At 38.5% G+C, this 21109-nt stretch overlaps 1 protein-coding gene across 2 annotated transcripts in view; it reads left to right on the top strand.

The window, feature by feature from the left end:
- Positions 1–20654, top strand: part of pkd2 (polycystic kidney disease 2) — a 57990-nt gene extending 37336 nt beyond the window's left edge. For both annotated transcript variants that reach the window (XM_072256539.1, XM_072256540.1), the window contains 12 exons: positions 3043–3293; positions 4135–4359; positions 5630–5858; positions 7034–7204; positions 9011–9192; positions 9438–9558; positions 10380–10478; positions 11641–11762; positions 11853–11970; positions 13013–13176; positions 14737–14884; positions 15843–20654. In XM_072256539.1, coding sequence (XP_072112640.1) covers positions 3043–3293; positions 4135–4359; positions 5630–5858; positions 7034–7204; positions 9011–9192; positions 9438–9558; positions 10380–10478; positions 11641–11762; positions 11853–11970; positions 13013–13176; positions 14737–14884; positions 15843–16070 — 2058 coding nt within the window. In that variant the 3' untranslated portion in view covers positions 16071–20654. The remainder of the gene's footprint in view (positions 1–3042; positions 3294–4134; positions 4360–5629; positions 5859–7033; positions 7205–9010; positions 9193–9437; positions 9559–10379; positions 10479–11640; positions 11763–11852; positions 11971–13012; positions 13177–14736; positions 14885–15842) is intronic.
- Positions 20655–21109: the final 455 nt, after the last annotated feature.

Below are 21109 nucleotides of genomic sequence, written 5' to 3'. Positions count from 1 at the left end.
CCATCTAGCTCCAATTTCCAGCTTTTTCCCCATATCCCTTGATACCCTGACAAATTAGATACCTATCAATCTCCTCCTTAAACACCCTCAATGATCGGGCCTCCACAGCTGTGTGGCAACAAATTCCACAAATCCACGACCCTCTGGCTAAAAAAATTTCTCCTCATCTCTGTTTTAAATGGGTACCCTCTAATTCTAAGACTGTGGCCTCTTGTGCTGGACTTACCCACCAAGGGAAACAGCCTTTCCACATCTACTCTGTCCAACCCTTTCAACATTCAAAATGTTTGAGATTCCCTCTCATTCTTCTATACTCTAATGAATACAGTCCAAGAGCTGACAAACGCTCCTCATATGTTAGCCCCTGCATTCCAGGAATCATCCTTGTAAATCTTCTCTGAACTCTCTCCAACATCAGTGCATCCCTTCTAAGATAGGGCGCCCAAAAATGCACACGGTATTCCAAATGAGCTCTCACCAGTGCCCGATAGAGCCTCATCAACACCTCCTTACTCTTATACGCTATTCCTCTTGAAATGAATGCCAACATAGCATTTGCTTTCCTTACTGCCGATTCATCCTGGTGGGTTAACCTTTAGGGCATCCTGCACGAGGTCCCCCGAGTTTTGAATTTTCTCCCCATCTAAATAATAATCTGCCCGATTATTTCTTCTTCCAAAACGTGCAACCATACATTTCTCAACATTGTATCTCATCTGCCATTTCTTTGCCCACTCTCCTGTACTGACCAAGTCTCTCTGCAACCTTTCCGTTTCTTCAACACTTCCTGCTCTTCCACCTATCTTGGCGTCGTCCGCAAACTTAGCCACAAAACCATTTAATCCATAATCTAAATCATTGATATACATTGTTAAAAGAAGCGGCCCCAACATCAGCCCTTGCAGAACACCACTAGTAACTGGCAACCAATCAGAATAGGATCCCTTTATTCCCACCCTTTGCTTTCTGCCTATCAGCCAATGCTCCACCCATTCCAATATCTTTCCTGTAATTCCATGGGCTCTCATCTTATTAAGCAGCCTCTTATGTAACACCTTATCAAAGGCCTTTTGAAAATCCAAATACACAACATCCACAGCCCTTTCCTTGTCAATCTTATTTGAGATTACCTCAAAAAATTCCAATAGCTTGGAGTGACAGGATCTTCCCTTCATGAAACCATGCTGGCTTCGGCCTATCTTGTCATGCACCTCAAGGTATTTCATAACCTCGTCCTTGAGGATCAACTCCAATAACTTTCCAACTACCGATGTCAGACGAATAGGTCTGTAGTTTTCTTTTTGCTGCCTCCCTCCTTTCTTAAACAGAGGAACTACATTTGCGACCTTCCAGTCCTCCAGAACCATGCCAGAGTCTATTGATTCCTGGAAGATCATTTCCAATGTCTCCACAATCTCCAAAGTCACCTCTTTCAGAACCCGTGGGTGCACCTCATCTGGTCTGGGAGACTTGTCTATTCTTAGTCCATTTAGCTTCCCAAGTGCTTTCTCTCTAGTAATTTTGACTGTACCTAATTCTATTCCCTGAGACCTCTGGTTATCAGGTATGTTGCTAATGTCTTCCACTGTGAAGACTGATGCAAAATACATATTTAGTTCCTCTGCCATCTCTTTGTTACCTATTATAATTTCCCCAGCATCATTTTCATTCAGTCCAATATCTACCCCTGTCACTCTTTTACTCTTCACATATTTAAAAAAAACTGTTAGTATCCTTTTTAATGTTAATTGCCAACTTCCTTTCATAATTCATCTTTTCTTTCCTAATAACTTTCTTAGTTTCCTTCTGTAAGTTTCTAAAAGTTGTCCAATCCTCAGTTTTCCCACTAATTTTTGCTTCCTTGTATGCCGTCTCTTTTGCTTTTATTTTTGCCTGAACCTCTCTCGTTAGCCACATTTGTGCCATTTTACCATTCATGATTTTCTTTTTTTCTTGGAATATATTTTTCCTGCACTTTCTTTATTTCTTGTAGGAACTTCATCCAATTCTGCTCTACTGTCCCTCCATCTAGCTTACTTTTCCAATCGACTTGGGCCGGTTCCTCTCTCATACCATTGTAATTTTCTTTGTTCCACTGAAATATCGATACACCTGATACCAGCTTCTCCTTTTCAAATTTGAAACTGAACTCTTCACATTATGATCACTACTTCCAAGGAGTTCTTTTACCTCCCGCTCCCTAATCACCTCAGGTTCATTACACAGCACCCAATCCAAAACAACCAATCCCCTGGTGGGCTTATGGACAAGCTGCTCCAAAAAGCCATCCCGTAGGCATTCTACAAACTCCCTTTCCTGAGATCCAGTACCTTCCTGACTTTCCCAATCCACTTCCATATTAAAATCCCCCATAATTACCTTGACATTTTCCTTCTGACACGCTTTTTCTATTTCCAGCTGTAACTTGTAGTCCATATCCCGGCTGTTGTTTGGAGGCCTGTATATAACTGTTTTTAGTGTCTTTTTACCCTTGCCATTTCTCAATTCGACCCATAAGAATTCTACCTCTTCCGATCCTATGTCCCTTCTTTCTAGTGATTTGATATCGTTGCTTACCATCAGGACCACGCCACCCCCTTTACCTACCTTCCTATCTTTCCTGTACACTGTGTATCCTTGGACATTCAGCTCCCAATCACACCCATCATTTAGCCATGACTCGGTGATGGCTACAATGTCATATCTTTTAACCTGTAGCTGTACAAGGTCATCCACTTTATTTCTAATGCTGCATGCATTTCAGTACAGTACATTTAAATCGGTATCTGTTACTGATTTTGCTATATTTCTATCGCACAGCAAATTATGGGTTAATATTTGGATAGAATGTACAAGTAATACATTTGTTTTAATCTGGAGTTAAGGTGGAGAAATTATAGGATTGTTAAATTATAGCATTGTGCATTTTTCAAAATTAATATGTTTGCTTGCATTTGTAGAAGGTTATTTAATTGTTAGATTTTATGTACATTCATGAGTAACCCAGTTTGTATCTGTTTTTGTACGTTCATTTCTATCTAGTTCACAGAAGGTCCTTTGCTTGATGGGCTTTATTGGGACCTGTGGTACAATAATAAAACTCTAGGTGTGAACAAAAGTTTAATTTATTATGAAAATCTGCTTTTGGGAGTGCCTCGCATCAGGCAGCTGAAAGTAAAGAATGAATCATGCAAAGTACATGAAGACCTAAAAGATGAGATCAAGGAATGCTATGATGTATATTCAATTGCAAACGAAGATACCGCGTCATTTGGTCTCATGAATAAAACGGCGTACGTATCATTTCATTTTATGATTCCTGTTGCAGTTCGCTAAATTGCACTGAGTGACACCTCGTGAGCACATCAAAATATTTTAGAGGTGTACGTTTAATAAAATGAATTTGTTGTCATGAAATAATGGTTTTAGATTGTGACTTTTTCCCTAATTTCACTTGCCTAGTAGTATGCTGAAGGTGATTTCAGTTCAAATTACTTTTCTTTAAACTTTGTTCTCCTTGTGATTTTTTTTTTCCAGATTGTATTTAGTTCTGTGCTTTGAATGTATTACATAATAACATAATTTATTGATATTGCCAAAACATTGGGAAAATTTCAACCCATGCTCAGTGTATATCCGAGAACTGGGGTTGTAGCACTGCATTTTGATTCTCTCTGGGAGCACAAGATTGTCGTCCTTTTTTCATCTTCTGCTGTTTGCATCTAACCTTGAGCTGCCCGAGTAAATAGCAATAGCAAACAATCTATTAATTCCTCCTACCTTGGCTCACTCCTTTAAGATGAATCACCAGGCAGTAATAAACACTCAAAGGAGCAAAAAGGTCAAAACTTATCAATCAGGGTCACTGCTCTGTAACTAGAGACATTCAATACCAAAGTATACAATGCAGCAACAAAAACTGAGCAACTGGAGGATGTCAGCGAGTCGGACAGCATCTGTGGAGGGAAATAGCCCATTAAATGGTATTTGGTTAACTTCAACTTAAATTGTGATGTATTCCTTATTCAAAACTTGCCAGCACAAAGTGTCTTGGGTCACTGCTTGAATGAATTCTCTGTGATTCTGCAGAAATAATTTGGAAGCATAAATATGTGGCTTTTCTCTTCAAAACAGTTGGACATATACGAGTGAGAAAGATCTGAAAGAGATTGGCTACTGGGGATTAGTCGCCATATACAGTGGAGCTGGATATTACTTGGACCTGGGGAGAAATAGAGATGAAACAGCTGCGAGGTTGAAGGTGCTGAAGGAGAACCTCTGGCTTGATCGAGGCACCAGGGTTGTGTTTATCGATTTCTCTGTCTACAATGCAAACATTAATTTATTTTGTGTGATCAGGTACGATCAGGAACAATAAGTGTGCTTTTACTTGTTGGCTGAGTTAGAAGCTTGGCTGAAATTGTATATTCTTGAGCAACACAAGTTCTATTATTATTAGGTTTTCAATAGGAGGAACAATTTTCAGTAACTCAAAGCTAGCAAGGTGTACATGAAGATCAGCTAAAGGGTGGGGAATAAATCATGATTTCTTTGTGCGGTCCTGTTAATTTAAAACCTTTTAGCTTTTGTGTTCAGTTGTAAAAATGCAATATTAAGAAAATATAAACAATTTTGATCTAACATGATAATCACTTTTTTAAAAGTTTCAGTTGTGGCAAAGCTTAAATGAAGAGAACTAAACATGATCAATAACTTTTTGATGATAGAACAGGCGGTTAAATCATAAGCTGAATACTTTAAAACAAGATCAAGTTGTAAATTATATTATAAGGAAGTACTTAGTTAAAAGTAACATTTGACTAAGCATAATACATCTACAAGATACCATAATAATCATAAAACAGCATACTGTATGTTTTGAAGGTTAAGATATTGAAATAGCAATTAAGACTGTTTCATAGTAAGAGATTGATTATCAATGATCAAAGTGACGAAGTTTGGAGTGTGTATGCAGAAGGTAAAATACACTTGAAATATTAATGCAGTGATTGTAGAGTTTGAACGTTGTGGTTCAATTGTCTTTGGAGTTCCAAGAATAGAATTATTAGTCTGGTTGGATTGGTTTGGATATTCTGGCATTGGTTCCAGTTACACATGGTTTATTATTTTCACTTAGACCAAGATACAGTGAGAAAAGCCGTAATTTGGCAAGCCATCCATGTGGATCATTCCAATATATTAGTACAATGAGGACATAAAGGAGAGAGCAATAACAATGTAATATGTAGTGTTAACAGTCACAGAATGTGCAGTGAAGGCAGACACTAAGGTACAAGGGCCTTGGTCAGGTGGATTGTAAGGTCTGTAGATTAGTATCTCCAGGAGGTTGGAAGATCACCAGATCTGTACTCATACTTAAAATGATTGGACATGGATAAATGAGATTATTAATTTACTGTGGCCACATGTATCCCTCCCACAAACTTCCACTCTTCCCATCACAGTGAAGTTCTCTCAGTATAATGGCCAAATTGTTGTTGGGCACTTTATTATTGAGCACATCATTATTTATCCTATTTTAAATAGTTTGTATTCTACTTGTATTATAAAACACTTTTATTCAATTTTTGAAATTGTTTCACATTGATGCTTTATCTCAATCTTGCAGGTTGGTGGTTGAGTTCCCCGCAACTGGAGGTGCACTCTCATCTTGGCAATTTCAGACAGTGAAACTTATTCGCTATCTCTCCTCATTTGATTATTTCCTGGCTGCCTGTGAAATTGCTTTCTGTGTTTTCATATTCTACTATATAGTTGAAGAATTTCTGGAGATCCGTGTTCATAAGCTGCATTACTTCAAGAGTGTCTGGAACTGTTTGGATATTCTGATCATTGTGGTGAGCATCTAACTGGCAGTTTATTTGCTTAAATCTCTCAAAGTATTCGGGATGTATTAGCTTGCAAAGAACTTGGAAATGAAAAGGACCTTTTTTTTTACACTGCTTTTTGTGAAAGTTTTCAAGTGTAATCAGTATTAGAACTTAGAATATTTTAGACCTTTACCCTCAGAACTAATGTTCAAATTGAGCAGAATGGCAAAAAGTCCAATTATAGAATCTCACTACAGTTCTTCGCAAAGTTGCCACAAGTTTATCATGATTGTTTGACAGTTGGCTTTTATGTAGACAAACTACAATATTACAGTTATTTAAGTGGAAATACCCTTGAACTTGGGACTGAAGCATAGAAAAGTGAAAGGAAATTTTGTTTGTATATATCTGTTCACAGGATATTGATATCGCTGGCAGGTCTAACATCATTGTCTTTTCAAAGGTTATTTCACAATGCAGTAGAATACTAGCTCTTGCTCTACCCCTTCCCCTCACCCCTTTATACTGGCTGTCTCCCCTCTTTTTTTCAGTCTTGATGAAGGGTTTTGACCATTTACCACCACAGATATTGCCTGACCCTCTGAGTTCCTCCAGCATTTTGTATTGTACTCATATTTCCAGCATCTGCAGTCCCTTATGTAATCTAGATGGGAGGCTTCCTTCTCTGAAGGACACTGGTGAACAAGATAGCTTTTCAAATGATAGATACCTGGGAGCAAAGTGGACTTTTGGGGTTGAGAGCTTCATCTGGACTGAACAGTCATGACTTGAAGCTTATTGTAGGAACAGACTGCTGTTGTAACTACCATCCAACACCTCTCTAACCACGTCCACTTCCCAACCGTAGAGGAGGTGATGCTGAATGTCTCAAGGGTCTTTTTTAGTTGTTGCTTTCGGTTGGCTTGAATTTAAAACGTTATAAGTGTGGACTTTGGAACTGCTGGCAGTGTTTAGCAAGAAAGCTGGTGCACTCTGCCTACAGTATATAGAGTCCACCAATATTTCTTAAAAGTATCTTCAAGTATGTTATAGATTGAAGATGTGCCAAGTGGGAATGGACAGCTTAATTCTTCCCACGGTAACATCTTCTGTAGAAGTTCGAAATTTTAAATAAATTTTGATTCTACAGAAATGTCTTGCATCCCTTGTGGATTTCAGTGATTTTTTTTCTTGTTTTCCAGCTGTCATTGGTAGCGATTTGCATCAATGTCTATCGCACAGCAGTAGTTGAGGAGTTACTTGGAGAGGTACTCGAGAACCAGAATTCGTATGCCAACCTTGAGTCTCTGGCATATTGGCAGGTTCAGTTTAACAACATGGCTGCAGTGGTTGTGTTTTTTGTGTGGATTAAGGTATGTTTATATGAACGTCTTGATTATTTATTGATTAAACCTTTTAACTTTCCCCACACCAATTTTTTAAGGTACGGATCCTTCTCAGGTTATGAATATCAGACTTCCACACAGAAGGTTGAGTATTTGGGAGACTGCTGAGATGTAGGCATCTTCTGAGGTGTGGAGTTTTTGTTTGCAGCAATATAGCTTCTTACAGAGAAATCTGATTGTTTGAACACCTCAGTTTAACTATGTGTTGCCCTTGGTTGGCCTGCATTTTTATTAAAACGCATTGCTTGGTGGCTGCGTCCAACTTTCAAACTGTTCAGGCTGTAAACATTTATCATATAGGAACGAAAGCTTGTCATAACCTGGGGAGGTCCTGTATCGCCTTTTAGAATTTATTTTGCGTGTATACATTGGCCATTCGGGAATGAGGTTGTTGAACACACAAAACATATAGTTAGAAGGTCATTTTTACAACTTAGTCACTACCTTGAAAGTCCTTTCTTCCCACCAACATGAGTAGACCATCTCCTTTCACCCATTGCATACTCAACTAGTTTTCCTTGCATTGCTGTTGAGAGGCTGCCTTACAATGAAGTAAAATTAGTACACAGAAGTTAGTGGTGTGATCCAATTGAAATAGTTACAGTTACTTAATTGGTAATTAACTTATTATTGTCACATGCATTGAGATGCAGTAAAAAGCTTTTGATTGTATGCCATCCAGACAGATCACTAAATATACAAGTATGTCTTGGTAGCAAAAAGGAACGCAGAATGCAGAATATAGTGTTACACTTACAGAAAAGGAGCAGTTCAGATAGACAATAAGGTGCAAGGACCACAGGAGATAGATTGAGAAACCAGGAATTCATCTTTATCATTATAAGAGATCTGTTCAAGAGTCTTAGAAGAGCGGATTAGAAACTGTTTTTGAGTCTGGTGGTGTGTGTTCTGAATATATTTTCTGCCCAGTGGAAGGAGGAAGAAAAGTGAATGATCGGGTTGGAAGTGGTCCTTGATTATACTGCTGCTTTCCTGAGGCAATGAGAAGTGTAGACTGATTCAGTGAAGGGGAAGCTGATTGTCGGATGGGCTGGGCTGTGTACAAACCTCTGCAGTTTGAGGTCTTGGGCAGAGCAATTATCATATGTTAACATAGCAGTTAGCACGACACTATTACAGCTTGGGGCATTGGAGTTTGAAGTTCAATTCTGGTGTTGTCTGTAAGGAGTTTGTATATTCTTTCTGTGATGTCACGGTGCTCCAGTTTCCAACCACAGTCCAAAGATGTATCAGTTAGTAGGTTAATCAGACATTGTAAATTGTCCTGTGATTAGCCTAGTGTTAAATAGGTGGGTTGCTGGGTGGTGCCAGAAGGGCCTGTTCTGCGCTGGATCTCTATATAAAAGCTGTGATATACCCGGATTAGATAAAGGGATTTAATAAGGTATAGTGAGTCCAGAACAAGGGGCAGAGAGTTAAAGTTAGCGTCATTGTTGATGTCAGCTGGCACTCTTTAGCACTAATGAATAATGAAAGGTTGTGATCTTCTCTCCAGAAATTCTTAATGGACTTTTTGTTGCACAAAGGTTAACTGTAATCATGGTTGGCAGAGGAGTTTAGCTGCAGATCAGACATAATATGATGAAAGAGTAAAACAAGCTCTGTTTGACTGCCTCCATTTCTTGTCAGATGCCCTGTGTTAGTACTGTGAGGTAACAAAGGCCAATGGCATTTAGGGATTTAAATACCCTATATAACAGTTAAATTGAAAAATGAAGTAGCTTTATTACATTGAAGCTTTTGTTTCCACAGATCTTCAAATTTATTAGCTTCAATAAAACCATGATCCAGTTGTCTTCTACCATGTCTCGCTGTGCCAAAGATATCATGGGTTTTGCCATCATGTTTTTTATTGTTTTCTTGGCTTATGCTCAGCTGGCGTACCTTGTCTTTGGTACACAGGTTGATGACTTCAGCACCTTCCATGCTTGCATGTAAGTCTCACTGGGTCCTTGGAGACCTCATGTTTTCCTCATTCTCTGCTCGACCTGTTTATATGTGTCTGCTTATTAACATATGACAGGGAGGAGTGGGTCTAATTCTCCAGAACTATTTGAATGTTGCTTAGATTAGTGGTGGCATTCTGGAGATCACAAATATCAGTATAGGTGGCAGAACTCTTGTTGGGAAACTGACAACGTGTTTTGTATTTAACACATTCCTTGTTTCTTTCTTACAGCTTTACTCAATTTCGCATCATTCTGGGAGATTTCGATTTTGCCAAAGTTGAGGAGGCAGACAGGATTCTGGGACCAGTTTATTTTGCTACTTTTGTCTTCTTTATTTTCTTTATTCTCTTGGTGAGTAGTCAAGCCTTGTTATATTAAAAAAAAGCAAAATGGAGACATGGTGTGTGAAAATGAAAGGACAGTTTCATTTTTTTTTGTTACATGCACCACCATTTCAATATTTCTGCATGGGTATTCTTCACTGATGGAGGAGTGCCAGTGTGGCTGCTGATGAGTTAAGAAAATTCTATGTGCATCTAGTTTTATAGTACATTGATCCATCCAGATTTTACTTGAGCTGCAGTCTTATGACTTTGTCTGGAATGAGTTTAGAACTATTGTAAGTTGATTCATACATGATTTCAGCCTGAAGCTTCGGAACAGTTAAGATTAATCCATATAGTATAGAAACACTAAGTTTGCACCAACCATCACTCATTCAATTACACTTCATTAAACTACCTATTTTCTCATCACATTCTCATCAATTCTCCCAGATTCTACCAGTCATCTGCATAATTATGAAAATTTATAGAGGCCGATCATCTTACTAGCTGCTCTTGGGTACTCAGATTTCAAATTTTGAAATAGTGATGAGGCAATATATTTCCCAGTAAGCCTAGTGTGCTTTAGCAGAAAAACCACATGTGGTTGAATTCCAAGTCCTAGCCATCCTTGTCCTGGTTGGTAGATGTCATGGGTTTGAGGAGTCCTTTTGTGAGAATGCATCGTGTATGCGGTGTGTAATACTGGTGAAAGAGAATGGGTGGTGGTTATAACATCACTAATGTGGTGAGGATATCATCAAGCATATTATGTAAGGTATCTGCTAGCATTTTGTAAACTGTTTTTCCTGGGAGTGTTTTTCACTTGAGTTCTGCTTGCCCAACCAGAACATGTTTTTGGCTATCATTAACGACACCTACTCTGAAGTGAAAGCTGACATGGCCCAGCAGAGGAATGAGATGGAGCTTACTGACCTTATTAAGAAGGTATTTGATTTTGCATCATTCCAACCTTGATGTGTTGTTCAAAGTTTTGCTTAAGTCTCAGGTTCTGCATAGCATATGTTGTAATTTAGTTTGTGGTTTGCTGTTAAGAATGTCATCTAACCAGAGGTTGCTTAGATTTACAATCCAACCCATGATTTATGGAATCCTCTCACAACAGTGATCCTTTGCAGTTTTAAATATTTGCTGTGGTCCATTTTGGTGCAGAAGACCTTAGGCAGAAGATGTAATTGAATTGCCAATGGGCCTTCCATATGGAAGGCAACAGGCATTCTGCTGGAGGAATTCAACATCACAGATTCCAGCATCTCTTATGAATCTGTTTCATATGGAAGGGTTTTGGTCAGTGACAGCAAGAGCACCTCCTAGACTGTGTCATTGAGGTAGACTGCTGAAAACGCCACTCTATTCCATTCCTTATTGCTGATCTTCAGCCTTGCAATTTACTTTGGTCCAATTTCATCCCAGGTGTTGGTAGAGATTCCCAGATTAAAGGTTGTTTTCATTTAATTTTTCCAAAGAACTCTATTTTATTATTTGTGTTCTTTATTTCCATTTCATGTTTATTCAGGCTTTTGGTATCTCTTTGATGCTTTCAGCAACTTAAAATATCAGAAATAAGTGATTTATGTTTACCCAATCATTCTTTGTAGTATTGTGCAGGACAAGTGCAGATGTGTTGTTGTTGATTGTTTCCTCCTGAAAATCTAATCTGAAATCAGAGGTGACTCATTCTTATTGCTACATTTAGCTTGTATCATTTGTGGCATCTTTGCTGCAGGTTAGTCCAGACCCACACTTGTAACTCTCTGGTCATGAATGTGATATCTTTCTTCATTCAGTCATGCTTTTATTTTATCTTGGTATTTGGATTTTCCTTACTGAAAAGGAGCAATTAATTTATAAACCATCTCCTCAAAATTAGAAGAATTATTTGCAAGGTATTTCAGGAAAAGCCAAAGTATATCCTGAAATAGGTGAGAGATTTTAAATTGAATGCCGGTAACTGTTCTGAAATCCAGAGGTCTAACTGGCATATTTGAGAGTCAAAGCCTCACATATGAGTGTTCAGTCTGAAGTTCTTGATGGGTAACTTGCTCTGGTTAGTAAGAACTCACCAGCTGCAAACTTCCCCTTTAACTAGGGTTATAGCAAGGCCATGCTGAAACTCCGACTGCGGAAGACAACTGTCAATGACATCACGGAGACTCTACGACAAGCTGGAGGAAAAATAAATTTTGATGAATTACGACAAGATTTGAAAGGGTCAGTAAAGCTTTTCCAGATGTTGCAGAATGTTCTTTAATTGATATATATGGATTTCAATCCTTCGACTTTGTCCTCTTTTTTTTTTAGGAGGGGTCACACAGATGCTGAGATAGAAGCAATCTTTGCTAAATACGATCAGGATGGGGAACAGGAGCTGACAGAACATGAACATCAACAAATGAGGGACGATTTGGAGAAGGAGAGAGTGAGTTAGCCATATGATTGGGCTCATTTATATTGGTTCAAGTGTACTTCAAGTCTATTTGATTTGTAGAGTGTAATTCAGTGAAATCTTACTTTAGATGATGGATTACATATTACTTGTTTTCAAAAGAGTCTCTTGACTAATATGAAATGAAATATTAGCCAATGTCAAGCAGGTGTAGCTTGCAATTAGTTAACCAACCATGCTTAAAGTGTCACAGAATGTTACTTCCGAATGAGAAATAATATCAAAATATTACAAGTAGATTTTTAGTTTATATTTAAGTATTTAAAACATCTGTGATACAAAAGTGGATACTTGAACTTCAATATTTAATGAAATGACACTTTTAATACAAGGTCACATAAAGCATCGTTCAAAAGAATAGATGAGTTGGCTGTGAATTGACTTGGTAAGCTGTGAATTTGTCTTTGATCTTAGCAGTGTTATTGGGTTAGTGGACCCATGAGTTGTTTTGCCATAAGTACATTCAAAGATTTCCCACATTAAGTCTCTGAGATGAGAAAAGCTATTTTGGGTGTTGGCCTATTCATTTTACCTTTCTGTTCAGCCAAGTAGCATGATTCTGTGGTCCGGCAACTTTGTTGTTCTGCACAGATTTTGAATAGAGAGCAGGCCCTTAATTCTGTGAAGTTGGTACTTGAGGGGTAGGTCTCACTAACGGGTGCTATGGGCCTGCTGTGGTTGTCTCAGACCTTGAATCTATGGACTCGCTTTCGTTCTGAATGCTGTTGGTTGTTTTTATTGTTTGCCCAGTTTGTGTTTTTTTTTCCTCTCTCTGCACATTGGGTGTTCGTTGGTCTTTTTTTTAGTGGATTCTTTTGGGTTTCTTGTTTTGTGGCTGCCTGTAAGGAAATGAATCTCAAGGTTGTAATAATAAATTTACTTTGAACTGTGAAGCATCTGTTGCTACTTTTGTGTTTTATGTGGGGGAAGAAGAGTATGTGCGGTTTGAGTTCTGCCTCTGATGGAAAATATACATAAATTAAAAGTTCATATTTTAAATCCTCTGGTTTTAAAGGATGATTTGGACCTGGACAGAAGCTCACTTCCTCGATCAACCAGTGGCCGAAGCTTCCCGCGGAGCATGGATGATTCCGAGGAAGAGGATGATGAAGACAGTGGTCATAGTTCGAGAAGAAGAGGGAGCAGTTCCACAGGGGTGTCCTACGAAGAGTTTCAAGTGTAAGAATTCAGATTGGAGGACCATTACATCCTTTACTTCAGAAGGTCACACATGGCAGATGTAACTCAATGCAGATGATAGAGATCTGATTCTTTTCGGTAGGAAGAATGAGTAGAGATAATATTGGCTAAAGATTGCAATTTATAGTGCAGAATTACAAACCCAATGATCCAAGAAAAGTTCTCTTTGAGGAAATGCAACTATTTAATTACTTTAAAAAAATGTTTAACCTTGAATTAAGTAATAGAGTCATGGGAGTACAAAAACAGGGAGATATTTGCTGATAAAATTAGAAAATGCAGGGAAAAAAACCATTGGAACCACCTAAACTGCAGATTAGGCCTCTTCCTATGTCTTGATGAAGGGCTCGGCTGAAAACAATGATTGTTTATTCCTCTCCATAGATGCTGCCTGACCTGCTGAGTTCCTCCAGCATTTTGTGTGTGTGTGTGTTTAAGATTAGGTCTCTCTTAGTGTATCCACTCTTGGTGATCCCACTTGTAGTGGGAATGAAAGGGCCTTGACAAGGAAGCGAGGGAATATGATAGAATGGTAACAGGGGGATCTTCAGGAATGCTGAGAGACTGGAGATTTGAGATTATTTTTCTTAAACCAGCAATGCTTAACAGGAGATTTAATGGAAGTAGTCATACTTCCTACTTGAAATGGATAAGGAGAAACTGTTTCATGGACTAAGTGGTTAGTAACTGTAGGGGATATATTGAAGGTAAACAGCAAAGGAACCAGAAGTAGAAGGAAAATAACAGGAATTCTGCAGATGCTGGAAATTCAGGCAACACACATCAAGGTTGCTGGTGAACGCAGCAGGCCAGGCAGCATCTGTAGGAAGAGGTGCAGTCGACATTTCAGGCTGAGACCCTTCGTCAGAAGTAGAAGGAGATTTTTTTTAGTGAGGAATTGCGTTTTGGAATATTCTAAATGGTTGCTGTAAGCAGACACTGTAATTTTAAAACAGTAAGTGAATGCTCGAAGAGCAAAGTGGTCGTGTCTTCTAACACTGATTCGCAGTAGAGTCATTTCCACTTGCCCCATTACCTGGCTTACAAAATACAAACTTGTTCTCTGTGAGGGTCTCTTGATAGCCCAGCACTGTAATTTTCTTACCCATTGGCAATCTCATCAGTTAACTCCCAGTGTTCACAGTGATTGAAGCAGAGGTGGGCAACATCAATCTTCGCCTTGTTTGAAGAGTATGACGTTGGTTGTTTCAGCTTCTACAGTGAGCCCTTATCAAAGCAGGTACACTCACCAGTGGGCAACTTAGTGCTGAAGAGTTCTATCTCATGAAAGAGTACAGTCAGCTTTTGAGAATGCAGTTCCTTATCTGAACCTGTGACATTTGTGTTTACCAAATACAACAAAAATATTCTTGGAATTCAAAATCTCTGCCAGAAATATTTGACCAAGTAGTTTAATAAATTATTCACTGCTATTCAATAGAGGCTATGTAAATCTGTAAGCAGTAACTGTATAATTAAACATGTATAGTTAATTTTAAAGCTATATTTCTAATTGTATCTTGTTTCTTTGATGCTTAGCCTTGTGAGGCGTGTGGATCGAATGGAGCATTCCATTGGGAGCATCGTGTCAAAAATTGATGCGGTGATTGTGAAGTTGGAAGCCATGGAGAGAGCCAAGCTGAAAAGGAGGGACGTACTGGGCAGGTTGCTGGATGGTGTTACAGAGGTGAGCCCATCTGAATTATTGATGGATTTTATCAACATTAACAGAGCTCTTGATCATGTTTTTTTAAAAAATTGGTCCTTTGTTTTCATCTCTGCTCCCAGTCCTAAAGCCCTAAAGAAAAATAAAGATTTTCAATTTGAACTACATCAGCTGTACTGATTTTTTTTCAGTAAGTCAGTTGATGTCTGGATAAGGGAAAAAAATGGTTTTTAAGTGTAATTTGGCTTTTTTTTGGTGTTTCTACAAATGATCACTTTGCACTATGGGCAGCAGGAAACTATTTAATCTGGTGAAGATCAGGAATAAGGAGAGAAGCCTTGAAGTGAGAGGCTGTTTCGAGGTGATGTTTGGAAGTGAATGTACAAACAGAAAAAAAATTTACCCCTGCCCTCACTCCACTAAGAAAATCTTGAATCTGCCAGAACTAGGATTGTTAGATAAGTGTTATAAGTGGACAAATTTAGAGTATGTTCTCAGTATTATTTATTATTTTTTTTATTTGCACAGATTGTTTTCTTTTGCACATCCGTTGTTTGTCAGTCTTTGTGTGTAGTTTTTCATTGAATCTATTGTATTTCTTTCTTCTACTATGCATTTCTGCAAAACGAATCCGTTTAGTATCAGTCAAGCATCTGCAGATTTTCTTGTTTTTACTCAGTTTATTATATGTTTAGTATAACTTTGCTTTGAACTTTGAGAGTGCTTCAGGGTTGAATGACAATCTCCTGCTACCTGTTCTTCCTATGTTTAATTTTTCTTTAATTAATGCATGCCTGCCTCCACCTCTAGCCCTTAGCTGACAGCTATAAACTCTCAGAATCTGATACCTTAGACCTGCATCAACTCCAGATTTTCAGCCTGATCCCAGAAGATGAATCACAAGGAGCAGTTACTGTTTATAAACTTTAAATGAAGCTTCCAATATGTGATGTGAGTAAAATGATCCTTTGTCCCACAGGACGAGCGCCTGGGTCGGGACAATGACATTCACAGAGAGCAGATGGAGCGCTTGGTACGAGAGGAGCTGGAACGCTGGGAATCTGATGAAACGGTGTCACAGCTGAGTCATCACCTTGGGACGCCGCTGGGAATTAATGGGCGTTCTCGGTCCCGCAGTTCTCGCCCATCTTCGTCTCAGTCTACCGAGGGTTTGGATGCTGGGGGCCTTGGAGGCAGCCACGTTTAGCTTATGTATCCTGGAACTGATGATGTCCGTATCCAGGGATATACATAGTCATGTTAGTTTGACATTGCATCAGTATTTACACATCTGATCGATCACACACAACACTTTGGGATGGATTGTATAGCCATGAAATCGTTGATTTTTATGAACTATCTATAGCATGTATTTCATCAAGAAGTTTAGAGAAAGTTGAACACCATTGTTTTAATGCACCCCACCCTTGTTTGGTGAAACTCCCAGTAAATTAGGAAAGAGCCTGGTTTTGGGCTTATTTGGAGATTACAATTAGGCAATGAGATACAATGAATAAAGAACAATAGACAGTTTACCTTGAAGTTTTTCACAGCGTTAAATAAAATGGGGAAAAACAGATCACCTATCTAATCCCTCTTATGATGGGAATTGGTAAAGTCCTGGCTTTGATGTTTTCAATGAGTATTGGAGTTGGTATATAGGTCTGAATTGAGGTTCACTAAATGCACATCAACTTCCTTCCTACCCAAGCTTGTGGCTAAAAGAAGCAAATACCTTTGTAAGTTCTATTTAAAAAGACATTATCAGATCTTTATGATTTCTCTTGGCCCCCATCATTGAACTGTTTAAAATGGCAATATTTTGATTGTATCCATGAGTGGCCTCAACAAATTCTTTTCTGATGACTGTCAATAGTGACTGAATCTAACGATCTTTTAGCGAAGATTTTACTAAATATTCTCAATACTATTGGCTTCATGTTATTGGGCTGCTGCCTGTCAATTGATTTTAATTTATTAATGTCATCAGATTTTGGAATGAGGACCATCCACCTGTTCTAATGAGGCAGTACCTATATAATTGGCCAATGGCTATGGCCCACAATATGTTCATTTTTGTTATTGCATATTCTGAGGAAGATGAGTGATAACCTGCTGGTGTGCTGTTTTTTTTTCCCTTTCCATGTACTCTACTGTCTCCCTTAGGAGGATGTGATGTTTTAGAACACCATGTTATGATTTTCAAAAAGTTTTTTTTTACTCACTTCTCTTCAGACCCCTTTTAACTGATTGATGATGATGGATTGTGAATTTGGTATGGGGGAAAGGTCAAAGCTAGAAAAGTACAACACAGAAACAGGCCCTTCAGCCCATCTAGTCCATGCTGAACCATTTAAACTGCCTACTTCCATTGACCTGCACCAGGACCATAGCCCTCAATATCCCTACTATCCATGTACCTATCCAGGCTTCGCTTAAACACTGAAATCGAGCTGGCATGCACCACTTGTGCTGGCAGATCGTTCCACACTCCCACGACCCTCTGAGTGAAGAAGTTTCCCCTTGTGTTCCTTTAAACGTTTCACCTTCCATCCTTAACCCATGACCTCTGGTTGTAGTCCCACCCAACCACAGTGGAAAAAGCCTGCTTTCATTTATTCTATCAATAACCCTCATAATTTTGTATACCTCTATCAAATCTCCCCTCAGACTTCTATGTTCTAAGGAATAAAATCCTAACCTATTCAATCTTTCCTTATAACTCAGATCCTCTAAACCCGGCAAAATCCTTGTGGATTTTCTCTGTGTACTCTTTCAACCTTGTTTCAATCTGTAGACAGGCAACCAAAACTGCACACAATATTCCAAATTAGGCCTCACCAACATCTTGTACAACTTCAGCATAACACCCCATCCTGTATTTAGTACTTTGATTTATGAAGGCCATTGTACCAGAAGCTTTCTTTATGAACAAGTTGGGCCTTTATTCTTTGGAACATAGAAGGTTGAGGGGGGACTTGATAGAGGTATTTAAAATTTGGAGGGGGGATAGATAGAGTTGACGTGGATAGGCTTTTTCCATTGAGAGTGGGGGAGATTCAAACAAGAGGACATGAGTTGAGAGTTAAAGGGGTAACATGAGGGGGAACTTCTTTACTCAGAGAGTGGTAGCTGTGTGGAACAAGCTTCCAGCAGAAGTGGTTGAGGCAGGTTCGATGTTGTCGTTTAAAGTTAAATTGGATAGATACATGGACAGGAAAAGAATGGAGGGTTATGGGCTGAGTGCAGGTTGGTGGGACTAGGTGAGAGTAAGAGTTTGGCATGGACTAGAAGGGCCGAGATGGCCTGTTTTCATGCTGTAATTGTTATATGGTTATATGGACATGGAAGTGATGATGTTGGGGATGATTCCAAACTGGAGCTACCAGCCCCATCACCATGACTTCTGAAAGTGCCTCCAGTGGAATTTGTTAAACAAAGTTGATTTTTTACCCAAAAGCTTTTTCATAATTTTCTTCATGAGGCAGCAATGAGAGACCTAAGTATTATGTTATATGTTATGTAGTTCTCTATGTGAGAGCTGAGCATCCTGATAAATGAGATTGTTGCTAACAGTACTACATCTCTATCACATATCTTTCACTTTCAATTGAGGACTGTGAAGCTGCCCACAGAACAAGAGTGTAGTAATGTTTGGAAGGGGCAGGATTTTGTCTGCATCACAGAAACTGACCACTTGGCCCATGTGGCCTGTACTGTTGCTCCATATGAGTCTACTCTCAATTCCATTACTGCATTCTTCCTTAGAATCTATATAGACGCAGTTTACTGGTTGTAGTCTTCAAGTCTTGGTTATCGGTTCACATGCTTGAATCAAAAAGGTGTAGAAAACTTTGATCTAATGTGGTAAAAGTGATTTAAGTACTGTAGGTAGATGCAGTGAGCAGCAAAGATGCGGTGGACTGAAGGACATGACTCTGTTTAATGAACAATGGGAATGTTTTGTAGTTTTGAGTACCCATTTTTAAGAATGGAAAAGCAATGGACAAAGGTACAGTTTAGGATGAGGTGACTATTACACACTTGGTTAACTGAGCTGACAGTCCGACTCTATAAATGGTTAACACTGTTACATTTGATCCATGAGAAATCATTGCAAGGAATTAAGGTACATTATGGTTGAACCCTGGTATTTTCTACTCAAACCCATTGCTGAAACTCACTAAAAAGAAATAGTTAAAAAATTATTTTGCATGATATAGGTAGTAAGTGGATATTGAGTACATTGGATACATTTGGGTATACTGTGTGGAGGAGCTGTGCTAAACAAAGACATGAAGGAGTTCAATGCCTTGTATCTATTCTTTAATGTCACAAGCTATAATTGGACAAAAACCTGGCCTTGCTGTGAGCAAAAAGTCCTGAATGCTTCCAGTGAGTTTGCTCCTCTGAAACACAATAATGAGATCATGCCTGTGTTGAATGTAGGTTGTACACAATTACAGCCCAAGAACCTCTCAAAGCCACTTTCCATCAGTGCCTTAATCACATCCTAAAAACAAAATGAGGTGCTTGACACTCACAGGTCAGTACCATGGTCAAGATAACAATGCTATATTGTTATTCTGAAATTTTGGAAATGAATATGTTTGCACAATGAGAGCATTTGGTTTGTCAAATTTACCTAGAGCAACAGGATTTTCAAGTAACCTGTGCTGTTATTAACAATCTAAATCTTATTTTCAACATAATTGCTTTTTGCACAGTTGCATTTCCAAATATAGAATGAAAGTGCCTTTGCCAAATAATGCAACAAATAGTTTTTGTTTTTACTTAATCATGTATATTTTCCTCGTAGTTTAGATTTGACATTACTTGCATAATGTTGAATAAAAATTCACGTACCTATTAATGCATCACCATTTTTATGAACCAAACAGATTTTTATTAAAGTGATGTGTAGGAATTTTAACAAACTTCATTTTGAAGTGCATAATTTCATGGGGTATCCATGCTGTATCTTGACGCTGTGCGTACCAATGCATAAAGTCTAGTTTGTAGAATTGATTTTATATTTTTTCTTAATCTCAAATGAACTATCTAGCTTTAATTACTACTCTTTTTGTTTTATGTAACCATGTACACTTTGTTTACAAATGTTGTAACAGAATTACAGTTGATAAATTTTGTCTTCCATTGTTTGGTTTTTTTGTAGTTTGTAGCATGTTGTATTTGAGCACTTTAATAAACTATATCTTTGCAGATTTACTCATCTTCCTGTAATTTTCATACTCCAGGAAGAAATAAAATATTTTGGGATGTTAAACCCAGGGAGTTAATTCTCGGGGCCATTGTTGAGTTCCCCTATAAATGGGAATTGAGGTATTGAAAAATTTGAATAACAAGCACAGGGCTGGAAAGCTCCCCTTCCTCTGTAACAGAGGAAGAGAGGTTAGGATGCAACAAGATGGGAGTTAGATTGGCTCTATGTATTTTGTCATTTGAGGATGATAGCTGATTGATCAGCTCTTATGTTACAATTTCAAAATTCTGAATAGTGCCAATTTGAATTGTTTGGGTGGCTCAGTTCTGATGCTATCTATAAAGAGTTTTGTACATTCTCCCTGTGACTGTGTGGGTTTCCTCCAGGTTTTTCAGTTTCCTCCCACATTTCAAAGTTGTATGGGGTTAGAGTGAGTTAGTTGTGGGCATGTTATTTTGCCACGGAAAGCATGGAGGCACTTGTGGGCTGTACCCAGCACATCCTCAGACTACGTTGGACGTTGACACAAACAACACATTTCACTCTTTGTTTTGATGTACTGTACATGTGACCAATAAAGCTAATATTTATTAATCTTCAATCTTTCTTGAAGTGCAGTTTACAATGTATGAAGATTTGGGTATTAATTTGATGGTGCTTTGTACAAAGTTTTCATGTTTAATCACCTGATATAGTACTTCTGTGCATACTGCTGGGTTGGTTGGAATAAGGGCACTAGGTCAGGCAGCATCGATGGAGGCAAGTAAATAGTTCAGATGGTTCAGTTATTGAGATCAATCAAAATAGAGGTCAATTTCTGATATCAGAACTGGGGGATTATATTAATTACTATCTGTTGTGTTTGTGAACATGGCAGAGAATGTAGGACATGGCCTCTGAACCACTTTGAACAGAGACAGAACCTTTAGCCCATCAAGTCTGTACTGGCCATCACCCACCCATTTACAAACCCCATTTCCAGAAAAGTTGGGATATTTTCCAAAACGCAATAAAAACAAAAA

Source organism: Mobula birostris, chromosome 4, assembly GCF_030028105.1.
Source record: "Mobula birostris isolate sMobBir1 chromosome 4, sMobBir1.hap1, whole genome shotgun sequence".
In the NCBI taxonomy this organism is placed as follows: Eukaryota; Metazoa; Chordata; class Chondrichthyes; order Myliobatiformes; family Myliobatidae; genus Mobula; species Mobula birostris.
This window is presented reverse-complemented; position numbering and strand designations above follow the sequence as displayed.